This window comes from Blennius ocellaris (assembly GCF_963422515.1).
Source record: "Blennius ocellaris genome assembly, chromosome: 1".
NCBI lineage: Eukaryota > Metazoa > Chordata > Actinopteri > Blenniiformes > Blenniidae > Blennius > Blennius ocellaris.
In genome coordinates this window covers 13,113,002-13,128,050 of record NC_137650.1, presented here as the reverse complement: position 1 = coordinate 13,128,050, position 15,049 = coordinate 13,113,002, and the positions used below count along the sequence as shown (strand labels likewise).

The following is a 15,049-nucleotide window of genomic DNA, read 5'->3' as shown; positions in this document are numbered from 1 at the left end:
TCATATCAGGTCAGCACAGAGGCCAAAGAGTTCCACATGAAAACACTTTATTAGCACATGACAACACAGCAGTCTCTGACATCACATCCGCCTGGCTTTGCGTGGACGGCATCCATTGTGTGGCACGGGGGTGTTGTCAGTGATCGACACCACCTCCAGGCCTCCCATCGTCAAGCCTTTGATGGCAGACTGCAGAACGAAGAACAAAACAACGATTCGTTGGGAAAGAAAAGTTCCAAGAAATCTGTTGCTACTTAAAAAGATTTAAGTTATCATTAAGTGTTAGTGTTGATGAAGGTCCTACAATATTTATACAGAACTGTGCAACAGGAAATATTGCACTAACAAAAGTAGTTATATTCATTGATTTCTATAAAAGGACCAAGAGAGGGTTCAGTATACATTGTAAACACTTTTCATGATCAACTTGCAAACATTTTCTTTGAAGGAATTCTGTGGAAAAGTCCTTTCAGAACTAAGCTCATATGTTGTGGATGTAAGATGATCTAAGGCTTTTGTCTTTTCATGGGCTCCCAAACGCTTTCCATGATATTTAGCTCATTCCATAATACCATAACTTCAGGACTTCTAATTCATCTTTATACACTGATAGTACATAATGACATGGGGTCTATGATTGACTCTCTTGCAGAGATTCATGATTTCCTGTTGGTATTTTATGATCAAACAGTTCCAGTTGTTACAAGTGTGCAAAAACTTTTACCGTGTAGCTCAGGACCATTATTAGATACGAGCCCTTTGTCCATTGGAGCTGATTCAAATAGGCAATTTGGTATATTACATAAAGATGAAAGGACATGATGAATAAAGAAGTATTCTAAGTGTAATCATTCTTTTATTCTTTACTGGGTGATGGTCTTTGACCTGATCTATCAGTCAAAAAGGTCTTAATAGCTATAGATTTACTCATAGTTTATCAGAATAATTTATTACGAACTGAAGCTCTTTGGATCCAAAAGGAAAAAAAAAGATCAATTTCCAGAATTTGCAAGGCATTGTGCAAAATAACTTTTTTTTCGAAAAGATTGCCTAAGATCACTCACCAGACGTCCAGGACCGAGACCTTTGACCACAACACGAACAAACGTTACTCCTTTCACTGTGGCTTTCTGTTCAGGTGGTGAGACACACAGAGGTTCAGTTCATGTACAACAAGTCCAAACAGATGAGTAGATATAGAAGAGCTTAAAACACTGAAGATGTGTTCACAGTTAAGGGTGGTTCGGATAATCTGAACTATATTTACTGTGTTTCATCTGAACTCTGATGATCCTATTTAGCACAGACCAACAACTCTAAATGAACCAAACACAAGATATAACAAGTATATAGCACCGTCTCTTCACAGCAACCTGCACAGCTGAGATGAGTATTAGATTAAATGCGTATTTGAACACCCGCTGCATAGTTAGAGAGAGAACAGCTATTTTTCTTCTTTATTCAAATGTTGATTCAGAGGCACGGCATTTTGAGCCTCCTGGTGGAGTAGCAGTGAGTGCTCTCATCTCACAATGAGAAATACTTGGATCAAGACCGATTGTGGGCCTTTTCTTTAGGAATTTTCACATTCTCTGTGGAAATAAACATTTTTCTCAAGCTACTCCAGTGACATATCTTTTTCTGGTGAGTCAATATGTCTGAGTTGGCTGCAGATGTGAACGCTTCTCTCTCTTCGTGTTTGTCCTGTGATGAATCCTATCAATACATTTACCCACTGGTAGCTGAGATCAGCTCCCGCCATTGTGACTCAGACTTTGAAGTTGGAGGAACTTTTTCAGTTTGAAAATAAGTGTTTTGCTGCATTTTCAAGGACTTACTGATCCAGCAGAGATGCCTGCAGTCTGCGCAGCGATGGGTGTGGACTTCTTGATATTCTTGAAGCCCTCTGTGCCACAGGATGTCCTCACCAGAGACAATCCCTTACTGTCTGTGAGCTGGATGTGTGTGCTGGAGGGGAGCCGCAGTTTGTTCAGTTCACTCACACAAACATGACGGGACATTATCAACGACCAGCACTGGTGAACATATCATTTAAAGTGATCTGTAATATGGAGGCCTGCTTCAGGAACATCAGTGTTGTTCTTCATACAAATCACAGATATGAAAGCACACTGACCGGGTCAGGCTTGCGCAGTAGAAACATTTACAACTTACTTGTTGTATGTAGCCTTAATGTGAACGATGGGCAAATCCTCAAACTTCGTTCCACCCCATCGCAAAGCGCTGTCCTGACCAGGGAGTGGAGGCATAGAGCTGAAGAATTTAATCAAATTGTTTATATATCACAAATTGCGTAAACCCACGAGATGAGTGTGTAGAACCTGTGTGAGGAGATCTCACCTGAACTGTTTAGAGGAGTCTTTGCTCGATGCTGCTGCCTCCTGGTGTCTGACAGCGCTGCTACATAATGTTCTCTGCAGCCCTTTGCTCCCATACCTGTACAAGAACATCAGCATGAACATCAGCATGAACCAAACTGACTGGAGTAGTAGTAGAGTAGTTTTAACTTTCACTACAAGTCATTATGTAGCATCACTGCGCACACGAGGAGCCAGCCAATAGCTCTTCAACTGCTAATAAACCCAGAAAACACTTACAGAGAGGCTCCGTTAGCAGTCAGTTGTCGACATGCGGTACTCACAGAATTCGCTAATATACAAGTAAATTTATACATGTTTCATTCATTTAAAAACCAGCTCGTTGATTGATATTTACGTCCTAGCTACACATAACAAACGTGACATTGAAGGAGCTGCTGATAGACAATGGGTCAATAATTTCCTTAGGGGGAGAACTGACATTGTAAAACTATTATAACTGGAATACACGGAAATATGTTTTTGAATTGTCATAACTCTTTTATTTAGTCACGAATAATTACACTGAACTTATATAGCGTGAATTTGAGAAGAATATTGCTCTATTCTTAAATATACTAATGCTTCTAACCCCTACTTGAAACTGAATGAACTCGTCCGTGCCGCAGCTAAGAATTGTGGGTAGACAGTGGACAGTGGTGCATTGAGAACCCTCGGAAAATAAATGATTTTATTTCACTTAACTCTTTAATGTAACAAACAAAATACACTTAGATATATAAAATATACATTTTATATTTGCCTCCATCAGTCAATTTATTTGGTTTTATTACGACTATCGAGCTGATTTTGAAATTCCACTTTCAGTTAATTCGATTAGTTTCAATTAGTTCGATTATTTTCCGAACAGTACCTGAATGCATCAGCGGAAGATGGCTGCTCCCTGTAGAAGGATGGCAAGTCGATGTGTCTTCCAAATTCTTAGTAGTTTCAGCAGGACAGCGGTGGGAAATGCGAGTTTTCGTCACTTGTCAAGCTCTGCTGTTTGTCGGAGCCTCTCTCAGGCAGAATGTGTGATACAGAGGGCGAGTTCTCCATGGACTTTGACGGCGGCCGTGTGTCTGCAGAGACTCCCGGTCATTTCAGCGGAGTTCAGTCCCATCGAGCAGCAGTTCAAGGAGTTATTGGAGCAGGTCAGTTTGATCATCTACAGGACTGGCTTTGGGGCGAAGAAACGTACATGTTTCGGTTACAGTGAAATATGTCGCCCTGCAGAGGCACATCGGCGACGAGAATGGCTCACTTCTAGTGTCTGCAGGATTGTGCTGCATATAACGGCCTCATCTAGGGAATAAATGTGGAGTTACATGTTGATTATTAATTATTGCTTGTAGCTTTAAGCACACGTTTCAACAAACAAATATCGCCACACAGAGGAAGAGAGCAACGACTTCAAAATGTACAGTCGTAACTATTTATTAAAGCAAAAAAAAAAAACCTCAGCCAAACACGTGGTAGAAATTCAGTTATTTCGGTATTTTTATGTTGACTGGATGACTTGCTGTCGTTCAAAAATGAGCATCATTAGGCAAGACAGTTGACTGAGATAATCTGAATGTGGCAAGGCTGTTGCCACTGGTGTGTGTGTGTGTGTGTGTGTGTGTGTGTGTGTGTGTGTGTGTGTGTGTGTGTGTGTGTGTGTGTGTGTGTGTGTGTGTGTGTGTGTGTGTGTGTATTACACACACTTCATTAAAAAAATATCTAAATTGTTTGCACACAATAGTGAAAAATAGACAAATATACACATCTTCTGTTTGAAGATATGTTTTCACTTTTCAAAAGCCAGGTGCTAGATTTATGTGGCCCTTGACAAACTGGGACCACAAGATTTTTTTCTAGTTCTTGAAGTAATACGTGTCTTTACAGCTAATACTTTATTAGTCGCTTTATCAGGCTAAACATTAAGGATTTAGTGTTGTGTGGTTTATTATCGTTGCTTAAAAGTAGATGGAAGCATTTTTCAATCCTGTAATAATATCATGCCTGCAAAGAAGACTTATTGATCGACACAATGCAAGATGCCTTTCAGTCAGTTGGAGAGGACTCAAATAATATATAAAAAAAAAATATTGCACACATTCTTATGGTGAGATTTATATGAAAGGAAATGTAATTACTTTGATGAAACTAAGACTTGTTATACTGTTGTAGACATCAGCTCTACATTAAGGCTCTGCTGGGTTTCAGGAGTGACGATAGGCTGCTGGCAGCTCGAGCTCCTCCACCCCAGCAGCTGGTTGACATTCAGCAATTGGTTTCCAGCTTGAATCGCCTGAACTCGTTTCAGATTGAGCTGGAGAAAAGCGTGCTGTCAGACCACGAGCTGCGGCTGCTGGAGGACGCAGATCGGCTGAGTCGGAAGCAGGCAGACGACTACGACTCGGATGAAGAGGAGGGCCGCGGTAACCAGGAGATCATGTTGGCTCAGGACCTGGAAGACGCCTGGGAGCAGAAACTGAAGATATTCCAGCCCGCGCCGAGGGTCAGAGGTCAGTTCTGGACAGAGGCACTCACCGGCGGCGCCATCTGAGGAAATATTAAGAGCAAAATGCTCCTGATGTGTATTTGTGTGTGTGTGATTTTGTCATCTTTATCTTTTTGTCTACTTTCTGTCAGTAGTGAATTAAAGCAGAAAGGAAGAGAAAGATGAGATCATATGAAAGCAATCTCGTATACCGGGCTTTAAATAGAATTACCCACGAGGGGAAAAGCGACTTTTAATGTCTTCTCTTTTTTGGATGTTGAGTGAGATAATCTTTTTACTCCAGAAGTCTGTATCTGCATTTGCCTCGCTGTGACATTTGAATCATCATGCACTTTGCAGACACACACGGAGGAGTGGTGAAGCATTACGTCTCCTGTATTTTTGTCCTTTTCTTTTCCTGTTTAGTCGACGTAGATAAGGACTTGACCTCGGCCGATCGCTACCTGGATGAGTCGCTGGTTCTCCTGGCCGAGCAGCAGGTGGGCAGCGAGAAGCTGTGGCTGCTGCCGCAGACTCAGTGGCAGGAGGGAGAGACGCTGCGGCAGACGGCTGAGAGGGCGCTTGCCTCCCTGCCAGGTAGCACCGACTTCTAATCCTGAGACGAATCTGCCGAGTAATTCAAGTTAACAGCGCCTCTCTAAGCCAATCTGAATTAGCTTGACCTTTATTATGTATTGATTAATATTTTCCATATAATGCTTTTTGGTTGTTATGGTGATGCCTCAAATGAATCTCTTGTGTGTTGCTTCTGTCGCTGATCGACTCTCACTACTGTGGACTTTACTGACAATAGGTGAAGAGAAGGGCACCAAACAAACTGGTCATGATGTCATCACAGGGCGAATGCAGAGAGACACGTTGATGAACAATTACCGAAGAGTTGAGGGCAATTTAGGTATTGATTGTGAGGAGGCCAATGTACCAGATGAAAAGCCCTTCGTGATATACCCAGAAGAAAAGTAAAGCCTCAAACTGCAATGGTACCTGGAAAATGTGAAGTGACAGTGTCACTCATCAGATTCAGTTGAACATTATATATGTCAAAGGAAAGCATCGAATCTTCATTTTTAATGGTTAAGCAACCGTGAAAAAAATATCATTGTTATCAAATCATTCTATTGTACAATGTGAAAGTAACGCACGTTAAAGACTTTAACGCTATTTTTCTGTTACTCACGATTAGATGATCTCTAAATTACTTCATTGAAAATACTGCATAAGACCTAAATGTACATCTTTCATAAAACTTATGAGGAACCACATGAGCACATAAACAATAATCACAGAGTTCATGTACAAGTCTACACCGATGTTAAAGATGAAGGTAAGAAAAGAAAAAAGAATGCCAATTCTTGGCTTTTCTTGGCAATAATGAGTTGCGCTAATGCCCAGTTTGGATTTGTCTATTTTTAATTTTTTTAATTTTATATTTTCTATAAGTTAAATTAGACTATAGTTCAATTTAAAAAAAGTATTTTATGTATTATTATCTGGTCTGCTGGTTTTCTTATTGACCTGAATGCAGATTCCATCACAGACTGAACATGGTGGGGCTCCGTGGTTAGCTGGCCATCTTCAGTAGCTGCACATAAACACCAATGGCATGACATTGTTACTTTTATGAATTGGCCTATTTTTTAAATGTTTTAAATACAATGTGATGTAGCTTTTAACATCAGCTGACTGTCTGAGACGACAAGCATCCTCCTCCCTACGCTGTACGTTTGGACTTTGAGAAGGATGAATAGATGTTTAAATTGCTGTGTGTTCATTGTGAGGCATAACGAGGATTCGCTGGTGTTTGTTTGTCTGTTTGCGAATCAGTTTTTTATCCAGATATTCTGACATCATAGATTCATGTGTTTGAAACATAGAAAGTATTAAAGGTGATTTAATAGCGTTACCGAAAGAGCAGCCGTGTGTGTTGTTCTCCAATGAAGCTCAGAACTTTTGGATAGGATTCAATTTATTCCTTAGAGCCTAAATATCAGGTGGTATTGTTGTCCACACGCTCCATTTGCTGTATCCGTATCTCCTCTGCTGTCGTTATGACTGAGCTTTAATTCTAAGGATCATTTAAGTTTGATGGGATGTAATCTGAAATAGCAGGCTGCTACTTAAAGCGCAATCACCTATATTATCCACAACAAGAGGGATGAATGCCCTCTTAAACCACCAGCCCAAGGCTCATTTGCATACATAGTCATAATGCAGTAGTTGACTCCGTGCTGTCGTCTCCTCATAGAATTCTGATGTGACATGTAGATTAGGTTCCTACAAGAGTATGAGGGGGATAAACGTGGAGAATCATAAAAGACATGAATAGTTCAAAGGTCAAAGCTGCAAATATATTCAGTGACCCAATGGCGAACCCCCATATTGAAATATGGTAACTGTAGAAGTCCAGATATGCAAGACGCAGACAAAAACACACAAACGGCCATTTTAAGCTGATTAAATCATGCAAAATCAAATGAATGCAATGATTAGATGAAAAAATTGTGTGATTTAGTGGAGAGAAACTGACGTGTGGAGGAGGAGGCAGTCCATCGGTGGGTTACATTCAAACGACTCAAGTTTGAATCCAGTTCGTATGGAAGTGAAGCTGCTTTGTTTGCCTTTTGCAAGTATAAATAGAATTACTGCAATGCATTTCATTCACAAGAACTCTATAATTCTATCTGAACAGGCAACACTGAAGAAGAGTTGTATGACTGACTGATATGAAGGAAAATCTTCTTCATCAGGGGTGTCAAACTTATTTTAGTTCAGGGGCCACATTCCTACCAGGATCACCCTGAATGGGTCAGATAGTAAATAAGTGGCATAATAACCTTTGAATTTAAACATTAACGTTTTTATTTGTTGGGGCATTGACTAGAAGTTTTTTTTTTTTTTTTTAAGTATTTTTTGCGATTAGTACTGAAAATAACTACAGTGTCAACATTATGCTAATTTGAATGATACTTTCTGTTTAAAAATACCCTGGGGCTGATTGGAGCTAGGTTTGGCCCACAGGCCTTAAATGTGACACTCCTGCTCCACATTGTTGTTCAACAATGTTGAACATTGTTCAACAATGTTTATATGCTAATATGCAACACTGTGTGCATCCGTCTTAAATGGAATTCATGGTTTTTGAATTTTTTTTTTACCGTCCAAAAAGAGGCATGTTGCTTTAATTAGTGCCGTCAAACACAAATGATCCACAGGAATACACAAAAACTCATCTCAAGGGCTCACAGCTTGTTTTCATCCTTGCTGCAGTTGGTTTCAAGGCCACGTTCCTGGGAAACGCCCCCTGCGGAGTCTACAAGTACAAACTGCCCAAAGCCGCCCGGACGGAGAGCTCGGTGGGAACAAAGGTGTTCTTCTTCAAAGCCATCCTGTCAGAAGCCGCTCCCCCAGAAGCCCCGGACGCTCCTTTTCTGTGGCTGAAGAAGTGCGAGCTGGAGAAGTACCTGAAACCGGCGTACCTGCAGAAGGTGGAGCGCTTCATCCTCAGCCTGTGACACGCACACTCACAGCAGGACTCCGACATACTGAACAATATTTATGAGGCCTGGAGTGTTCCCTTTGTTGTCTAAGAAAAAAAAAATCCTGTCATTCAGTGAGATATGTATGTTTCATGAAATAAAGTAGTTTTTTTTCTCAGATGTTGTGAAACGTCATACCTGACCAGACACAGACTGTCATGGTGGATTCTCAGCTTGGTCTCTCTCCCTCTCTCCCTCTCTCTCTCTCCCTCTCTCTCTCTCTCTCTCTCTCTCCCTCTCTCTCTCTCTCTCTCTCTCTCTCTCGAAAGAATGCAGTCAAAACAATACATTCTTTTTACATTTTAATGATTTATATTGTTGCAGAGCGACTCATTTAAGCTGGCCTGGATCATGAGTAGATGAAGTGTATTGAATCTTTTTAGCTTCATGCATTTCTACTTATAATTTTGACATTTTGAATCTTTATCCGAGAATATATTTCTTGTTTATTAGAACTTGATGCCAGATGTGTCCAACTCTGGTTTGACGGGCAGCAAGTCACAATGCAATGCTTTTATTATTCTCAGTATCCTCACATTGTTATTACTTGTACTCCCAATGCTTCAACCATTATCCACTTTTTTTTTTAACCTTTTTTTAAATCTTTGTTTATTAGATATCTACTTTTTACTCCACAAATGCCTATTTTATTACAAATATTTAAGTTTTACTCCTGATGTTGAACTTTAAATATCCACATTTTCCCTTCATTAGTCATATTTTAGGATATTCTACAGTAGGAAAAAATAAATGTATATAGTTTTAGCATGTAAACAAGTAGGTAGGTTATTCGGTAGAGGTTTTAATTGAGCTTTTTTCTTTTTTCTTTTCCTTTCTAACCTGGAGACTGATGTTATTCTGATTGAGTGGGACAATGACGCATGTATCCGTCAGGACATTTCATGCATTAGAGACAGAAATGTGACAAAAGCAGCATCAGAGCTGCAAGCAGGTGGAACAGCGAAGAGGCAAAGTTACCTATTTAGTGTGATGTCTGACATGGAAGAGCAGCAGTGATACGACTGAAAATCAGCCAGAGCAACAACAATGTCTATGACCTTATTTAGTCGGAACGTTTGAACAGGAAAGATGAGTTTAGCAAAGATATACTTGTGAGAAATGTATATTTTTAGTTTGAACTTGTACTTTAAATGTTGTAAATACTTGCAAATGCAATTTGGACACGTCCAGAGATCCTAAAAGAAAAAGAAAAGCTTCATTTTCTACACTCTTTCACACTGAGAGCTACCAATAAGCATAGCCTAAGAAGCTTGCCTGTAAATATAGGAAAAGTAGATAATTCATACCCTTTCATATTAGAGATTTGAGATCCGTTCCAGGCGTTGAAGTGCTCCGACGGCTTGCTGTAAATCAAGCGGACCCAGGAGCCATGGTGAGCCCCAAGAGTTGGCTGTTGTACGTCAGGTGGGCAGAAAGTGGTAGAACATTGGGCCCGAGGCCTCGAGGTGAGCCCACACACTCACTCTGCCCAGACAGACAGCCAGATGGCACCCATCTCACTCTTGCTGCTATTACATGCTTGGCACTCGTGCTCTGAATCCCCAAGGACAAGAGCCATATTTTGTTTAGCGTCTTACAGTAATTCTGCCATCGCCACGGGGCGTCAATATGCATCTGCTCCTGTGTGGTCTCTACAGGGATTGTACACACACTCTGGAAGCTCACTCTTGGCATTTTATTGCACAATATTTGCAGCGCGGGGTGAAGAAGTCGAGCATGGTGTCTGCCACTGAGACCCCGCTGAGACCTCAGTCTGCTGCTGCTGGTCAAATCTGTCCACTTTTTCTGGGTTCTTTCGGCTATTTACCAGCTTTAGTTCTCCAATAATAATGCTTGGAACAATGTCCTGTAACATTTAAAACTTCTAAGAAATAAATAAAGAAATAAAATACATTCGCACAATAAACAGAATGTAAATGTTTGTCTGTAAAATTTTGCTCCAGATATCTGTGGAAACTCACATGCATACTAGCTACTTTTACAGAACTCCTAACTTGCAATGTCACTTGCTACCACAAGATGGTGTGGTGAGTCTGATTGTGTCTGGCGGAAATCTGGCGGATTTAACACCATACATGAAACTGTAAAAAAACAAAACACTACTGGGCTAAAGACATTACCAATCCACCATTACTTCTGACCTTTACTTCTTGGAACAATAAACCACCAACAAGGTCTTTACAGTTATTTATATTTTGTTTGTAATATCACTTTGTGCCAAAAGACCACATCAGCAGTCATATCAGTCTGTGATGAAGTAAAGACTATAAATCATCTTCCAACTATTCTTTCATTGGACTGTACAACAATAGCTAAAGTGCTCAGCATCTATGACAATATCGAAAATTGTTTCAGATCGGGACAAGAAAACAAGAATTTTTGCATTTCCATCAATGCGTATTCATTGTTTTGTGTCTTGTTGGTGTTTCACGTGACTGGAGTTGTTTTCCCTCTCATTGCGTTCATGTGTTTGGCAGTTTTGAGTGTCTCTGTTATAGTTTTGCATATCCTTGTGGTTATGTTCTGTCTTTTGGGTTTTCACTGATTCTTGTGTTAAATTTTATATGGAAGACTCATTTCAATATTTGCCTACTCAAAAATATTGAACTTCGAATTGAACCAAAAGGCAATGCAAGGTGAGTAGTGTCTGCACTGATGTGTAGAATGACACTGAGCTGATCTTCAGCTGCAGCCAGGCTCCTGCTGACTGACAGTAGATGGCAGTGTTTGCACACCGGCCACAGAGCAGAGCTGTGAGAAGCAGTGTAATTAGGCCTGTGTGGTGACCTCAGAGGGGGACTGCGGAGAGAGTTTTTCTGATCAGCCTGGCTTCCTCTTACACATACTGGGAAGAAAAAAAAATCCATCATAGGAAGCTAATGTTCCTGTGGAATAGCTACGATAATCTGTCTTAGGTAAGAGCATTCTGATGTTCCAGAGCCATTCTCCGCCTGCAATCAGCCTGTTCTTTCTATTTGTGTCTGCTGGGATGAGGAGTTATTAATGTTGTAGATACTGGCATTAGATTTTTTCCAGCTTCATTTCAAGGGTTTGCTGAAAGCAGGCAGGCCGAGTAAGATGAACTAAGCGTAGTGCTGCTTGTCGGCCGGCGTGAGGAAAGCGAAGGTCAGGGTGAGCCAAAAGTGTCTGTGTTCTCACCGCCAGACAAGTTGTTTTTCACAGGGAAGTGTATGAGGAGCTGACAGTAGCCTTATGCTGCCCTCAGTGCTATTGTGTTGCCGGTCATAAAATCAAGGTAATCACAGGTACAACAAGAGGAACGGTGGCTGCTTTCATCTCCAGGGGGAGTCTGATGAAAGCATCTTTGCCACATTAGTTGCCACAGGCCTTCGGGTTGCGGAGATTGTCCGTCTAGATCCTGAAACCATCATGGAGCTGTTAGTGGCCAAAATGGGTCTTTACCCTCAGCGGAAAAACCAATGTCAAGATGACCTTGAGTGCAGTGCTGGACCTGCTCTATGGATAAGAGTAAACTGGATATGTGGCACCGGTGAACTCTCTTTATCCACAATAGATTGGAAACAAAAGGCAACTTGACCAACTTTGTGTGTCACAGTTAATTGACAAGCCCTGTGGAGGCTGCTGGAAGCTTCTGAAAAGAAGTGGGGACACAGCAATGGCTTTTAAAAGCAGCAGCTGCTTCAAACCCAGTTTGGACTCCCATTAGGAATAAGATTGAGTACTGTGTGAATTTGATAGTGTGTCTGCTGGAGTAACATATCTAATTTCTTAAGTGGCTCTCTGGAAGCTTTGTCAAATCTTAGGGGAGGGGGGGAAACAAAAACAATCCTTGATGATTTTATTGGAGAGGGTCTACCTGTAAGATGTTTTGAAGCTGCTTATGGGAAGCGTAGGAGTAAAAGCCAGGATTGTAATTAGTACTTGTGAGTGCCCCAACTATATGGAAGCACAACATTTAATCTCAATGGTACTTTAAAGTGCCACTCCACAGATTTCATACTAGACTCAGTGAGACATTCACAAAGAGTGCTACTCTGCCTATTGAAACACTTGCATAAAGTCCTGCCAGTCTCCACAGCAACTTGGTTGCTTGGTTGTTATAACCCCCGCGATACCATTTGGGAGGGGTCACACTGAAATATGGAGCTGCAGTGCATGATGAAAAGTGTAGGACTGAAAAGCTGAGTATCTCTGCTGCCACGGCTTCCATTTTGACTATTCTGTTAAAAAGTGTCTCTTGTGTGCCACCAACTTTATGAAAGTTTTAAAGTAGATCGACAGAGTGTCGCTTCATAAAAGTTCCAGGAAAACTTTTTCATTCAAATGGGATAATTTGAAATGGAGAGTTAAAAGGTGATCTGATGGTTGGGTGATGGATGGACAGATGGACGGACGGTTGCAGTATTGCACCTGCTGGTTGAACGAAGCTTTTCTATTTAGAGTTCACATTTCCTCCTTGGGTTTGTGTGTGGGTTTCCTCAACATGTCCTGGCTTCATTTCATGGACAAAGGAATAGTTTACACAACAAGAGTGAAAACGTAGTGAAGACTTTCGGCGCAGAATTTTCATTGTGTTTTGTGTGTCTGTTTACACAGCAACAGTGATAGAGCCTCTGAAAACTGGACAGGGTGGAGTAACTCTAGAAACACAACATACATTACCCACAGTGCATCTCACTATTAAACTATTACTTTATTCTGCTTTACCCGTTTTCAAATTCCAAATACTTTCTCTGCACAGGCATATACAAAAAAAGATAAATGTCAACATTAGCAAATATTTTGATTGTTTGTATTTCTCAGATAGATGTCTGCAATCTCCAGAAGTTGTGAAATTGGCCCAAGGACATCCTAAACTGTTCACTAAGTGCATGTTGCAGAGCTTCAGCTCCTGTGCAGGGAGTAAAACTCACCTTCACTTTCTCTGCCTTGTAAAATTGGCTGTCTGAAAACCTTTACCTCTTTATTTGAGAGAGGATAATAACAAAATCATCACAGAATGAGCCTCCCCTCACGGTGAATAAAGATACTTTGCCGGCAGACCACACAGAACACATCTAATAACTTTGTTTTAAACTCCAGGTAAAGCAGAGCTGCCAACTCTTACATCTTGAGAGAGAAAGTCACAATATGAACTCCAAATCGCACACTGCACATGTCGTCTCACACTAATCAGGTTGTGGTTGATGTCAGACTTCCTGCTGAACTGAAATAGTTTTGTTATCAAATGACATGTTGATGTGACGGCCGGTTCACGTTTCATTTTTTTGTGTTCTTTTTGACATTCTGACTGTCTCTCATTTGAGTCTCCTTGACTTTCCTCCTCGTGTCTGATTGCTGTTCTCCATCCTGATGTATTTCACCTGTGTCTGAGTGATTGATTGTCTTCACCTGGTGGCTTTGATATATATTGAGCGTCTTCCATGTACTCTGGTTGTTGGTCTGTCTGTTTTTATGGGTAACGCTCTTGTGGCTGTCTGTGTTTTATGTTTTTTGGACTTTCTGGTGAATTTTAAACTTTTTCCTCAGTGCTTTTGGGTCTTTTCAATTTTTGATTTTGCTATATTTCAAGTATAAGAAGTATATTTTTAGAGCCACCACAGCGATAGTTATTATTGGATGTGTTTGGTGTGACAGGAAATTGAGTAGACCAGTTTCCCCTGCATGGCTCTAAACATATCCAGCTCCTGACCAAACCTCTGCAGCAAACATTGTCCATCAACACACTGGATCTGACAAAAGCATCTTGTGACTGATGTTGAAAGCAGGTTACCAGCCCACCACACAGCTAACACCAACAGACAATCGCACAGATTCATCCCTATGGTGGATGTTGATGTCAATAAATATCCTCTGACATGTCTTTGCATTGTCGTATTAGGAAAATATCCCAACAAATGAACAACTAGAACTGTGCAAACTCTGCAAAGGGAGCAAGTACAGTCACCCATGAAAATAGTGTGACATGAGATGTCTAGGTATTGATGTGAAGAAATAAACTACTTGAAAACCCAAGACTTGGGACAGTAGAGCCAGCCTAAGATGAAAGCCCTTGAATCACAGCCCCTTCCTGTCTCTTCATCCAATTAGAAGGCATGACACAGAAAACCAAATATAAAAAAGAAAGATATTTCAGTTTGTTGTTTGTTTATTAATGCTGGAGAAGCTAAAAGAAACTTGATAAACACAGAGGCTGAAGTGCATATTTCAATGGCGGTTGATAGCTGCCTTTGAGTCCCACTGGCTGCACTTTTGGAAGCACTTAAAGGTGGAGCGAAGGATGTTACCACTGCTGCACCATCACATTCACAGTGGAACTTGTCATCATTGGGGATTTCAAACTGATTTTAAGAGCAGGCTCTGAATTTTTTAACCTTATTCTTGTGGCCTTTTGAAGTTCAGTGCAGAGAGCTGAGACGCTCCGAGGCCGAGGGGGCCCGGCTCCGTTGGGGTGACCCACTCTAATAATAGTACACTCAATTGTGGCACTATGGAGTATCATCAGGAGTCAAGAAAAAAATAAGATTTGTTGCATCTTCACTACAGTGTCACCTGCAATTGATGGGATGCAACATTATGCTTACATACAGTACAACTGTTGATTTAAATAACGGTGAATGGAGGAA

General features: G+C 40.9%; 2 protein-coding genes across 2 annotated transcripts; one reads left to right on the top strand and one right to left on the bottom strand.

The window, feature by feature from the left end:
• Window positions 1-56: 56 nt before the first annotated feature.
• mrps11 (mitochondrial ribosomal protein S11) lies at window positions 57-2,757 on the bottom strand. The gene is made up of 6 exons (XM_080500028.1): window positions 2,619-2,757; window positions 2,362-2,457; window positions 2,176-2,274; window positions 1,839-1,968; window positions 1,065-1,130; window positions 57-189 (listed from the first exon to the last, which is right to left on the bottom strand). Exons 1-6 carry the CDS (start codon window positions 2,693-2,695, stop codon window positions 82-84), a joined length of 576 nt encoding a protein of 191 aa, XP_080356154.1. The 5' UTR covers window positions 2,696-2,757; the 3' UTR covers window positions 57-81.
• Window positions 2,758-3,256: 499 nt separating this feature from the next.
• mrpl46 (mitochondrial ribosomal protein L46) lies at window positions 3,257-8,481 on the top strand (the record flags this gene model as incomplete). The annotated part of the gene is made up of 4 exons (XM_080508460.1): window positions 3,257-3,532; window positions 4,687-4,888; window positions 5,290-5,460; window positions 8,152-8,481. 4 exons carry the CDS (start codon window positions 3,257-3,259, stop codon window positions 8,394-8,396), a joined length of 894 nt encoding a protein of 297 aa, XP_080364586.1. The 3' UTR covers window positions 8,397-8,481.
• Window positions 8,482-15,049: the final 6,568 nt, after the last annotated feature.

What these genes read in the sequence shown, in the direction of transcription:
- mrps11 (XM_080500028.1), bottom strand. Translation starts at nt 2,695, where the DNA reads ATGTATAAATTTACTTGTATATTAGCGAATTCTGTGAGTACCGCATGT. An exon ending in ACTGCTAACGGAGCCTCTCT is followed by an intron (nt 2,458 to 2,618) that starts GTAAGTGTTTTC and finishes GTTCTTGTACAG; the next exon opens with GTATGGGAGCAAAGGGCTGC. An exon ending in ATTAAGGCTACATACAACAA is followed by an intron (nt 1,969 to 2,175) that starts GTAAGTTGTAAA and finishes GCTCCCCTCCAG; the next exon opens with CACACACATCCAGCTCACAG.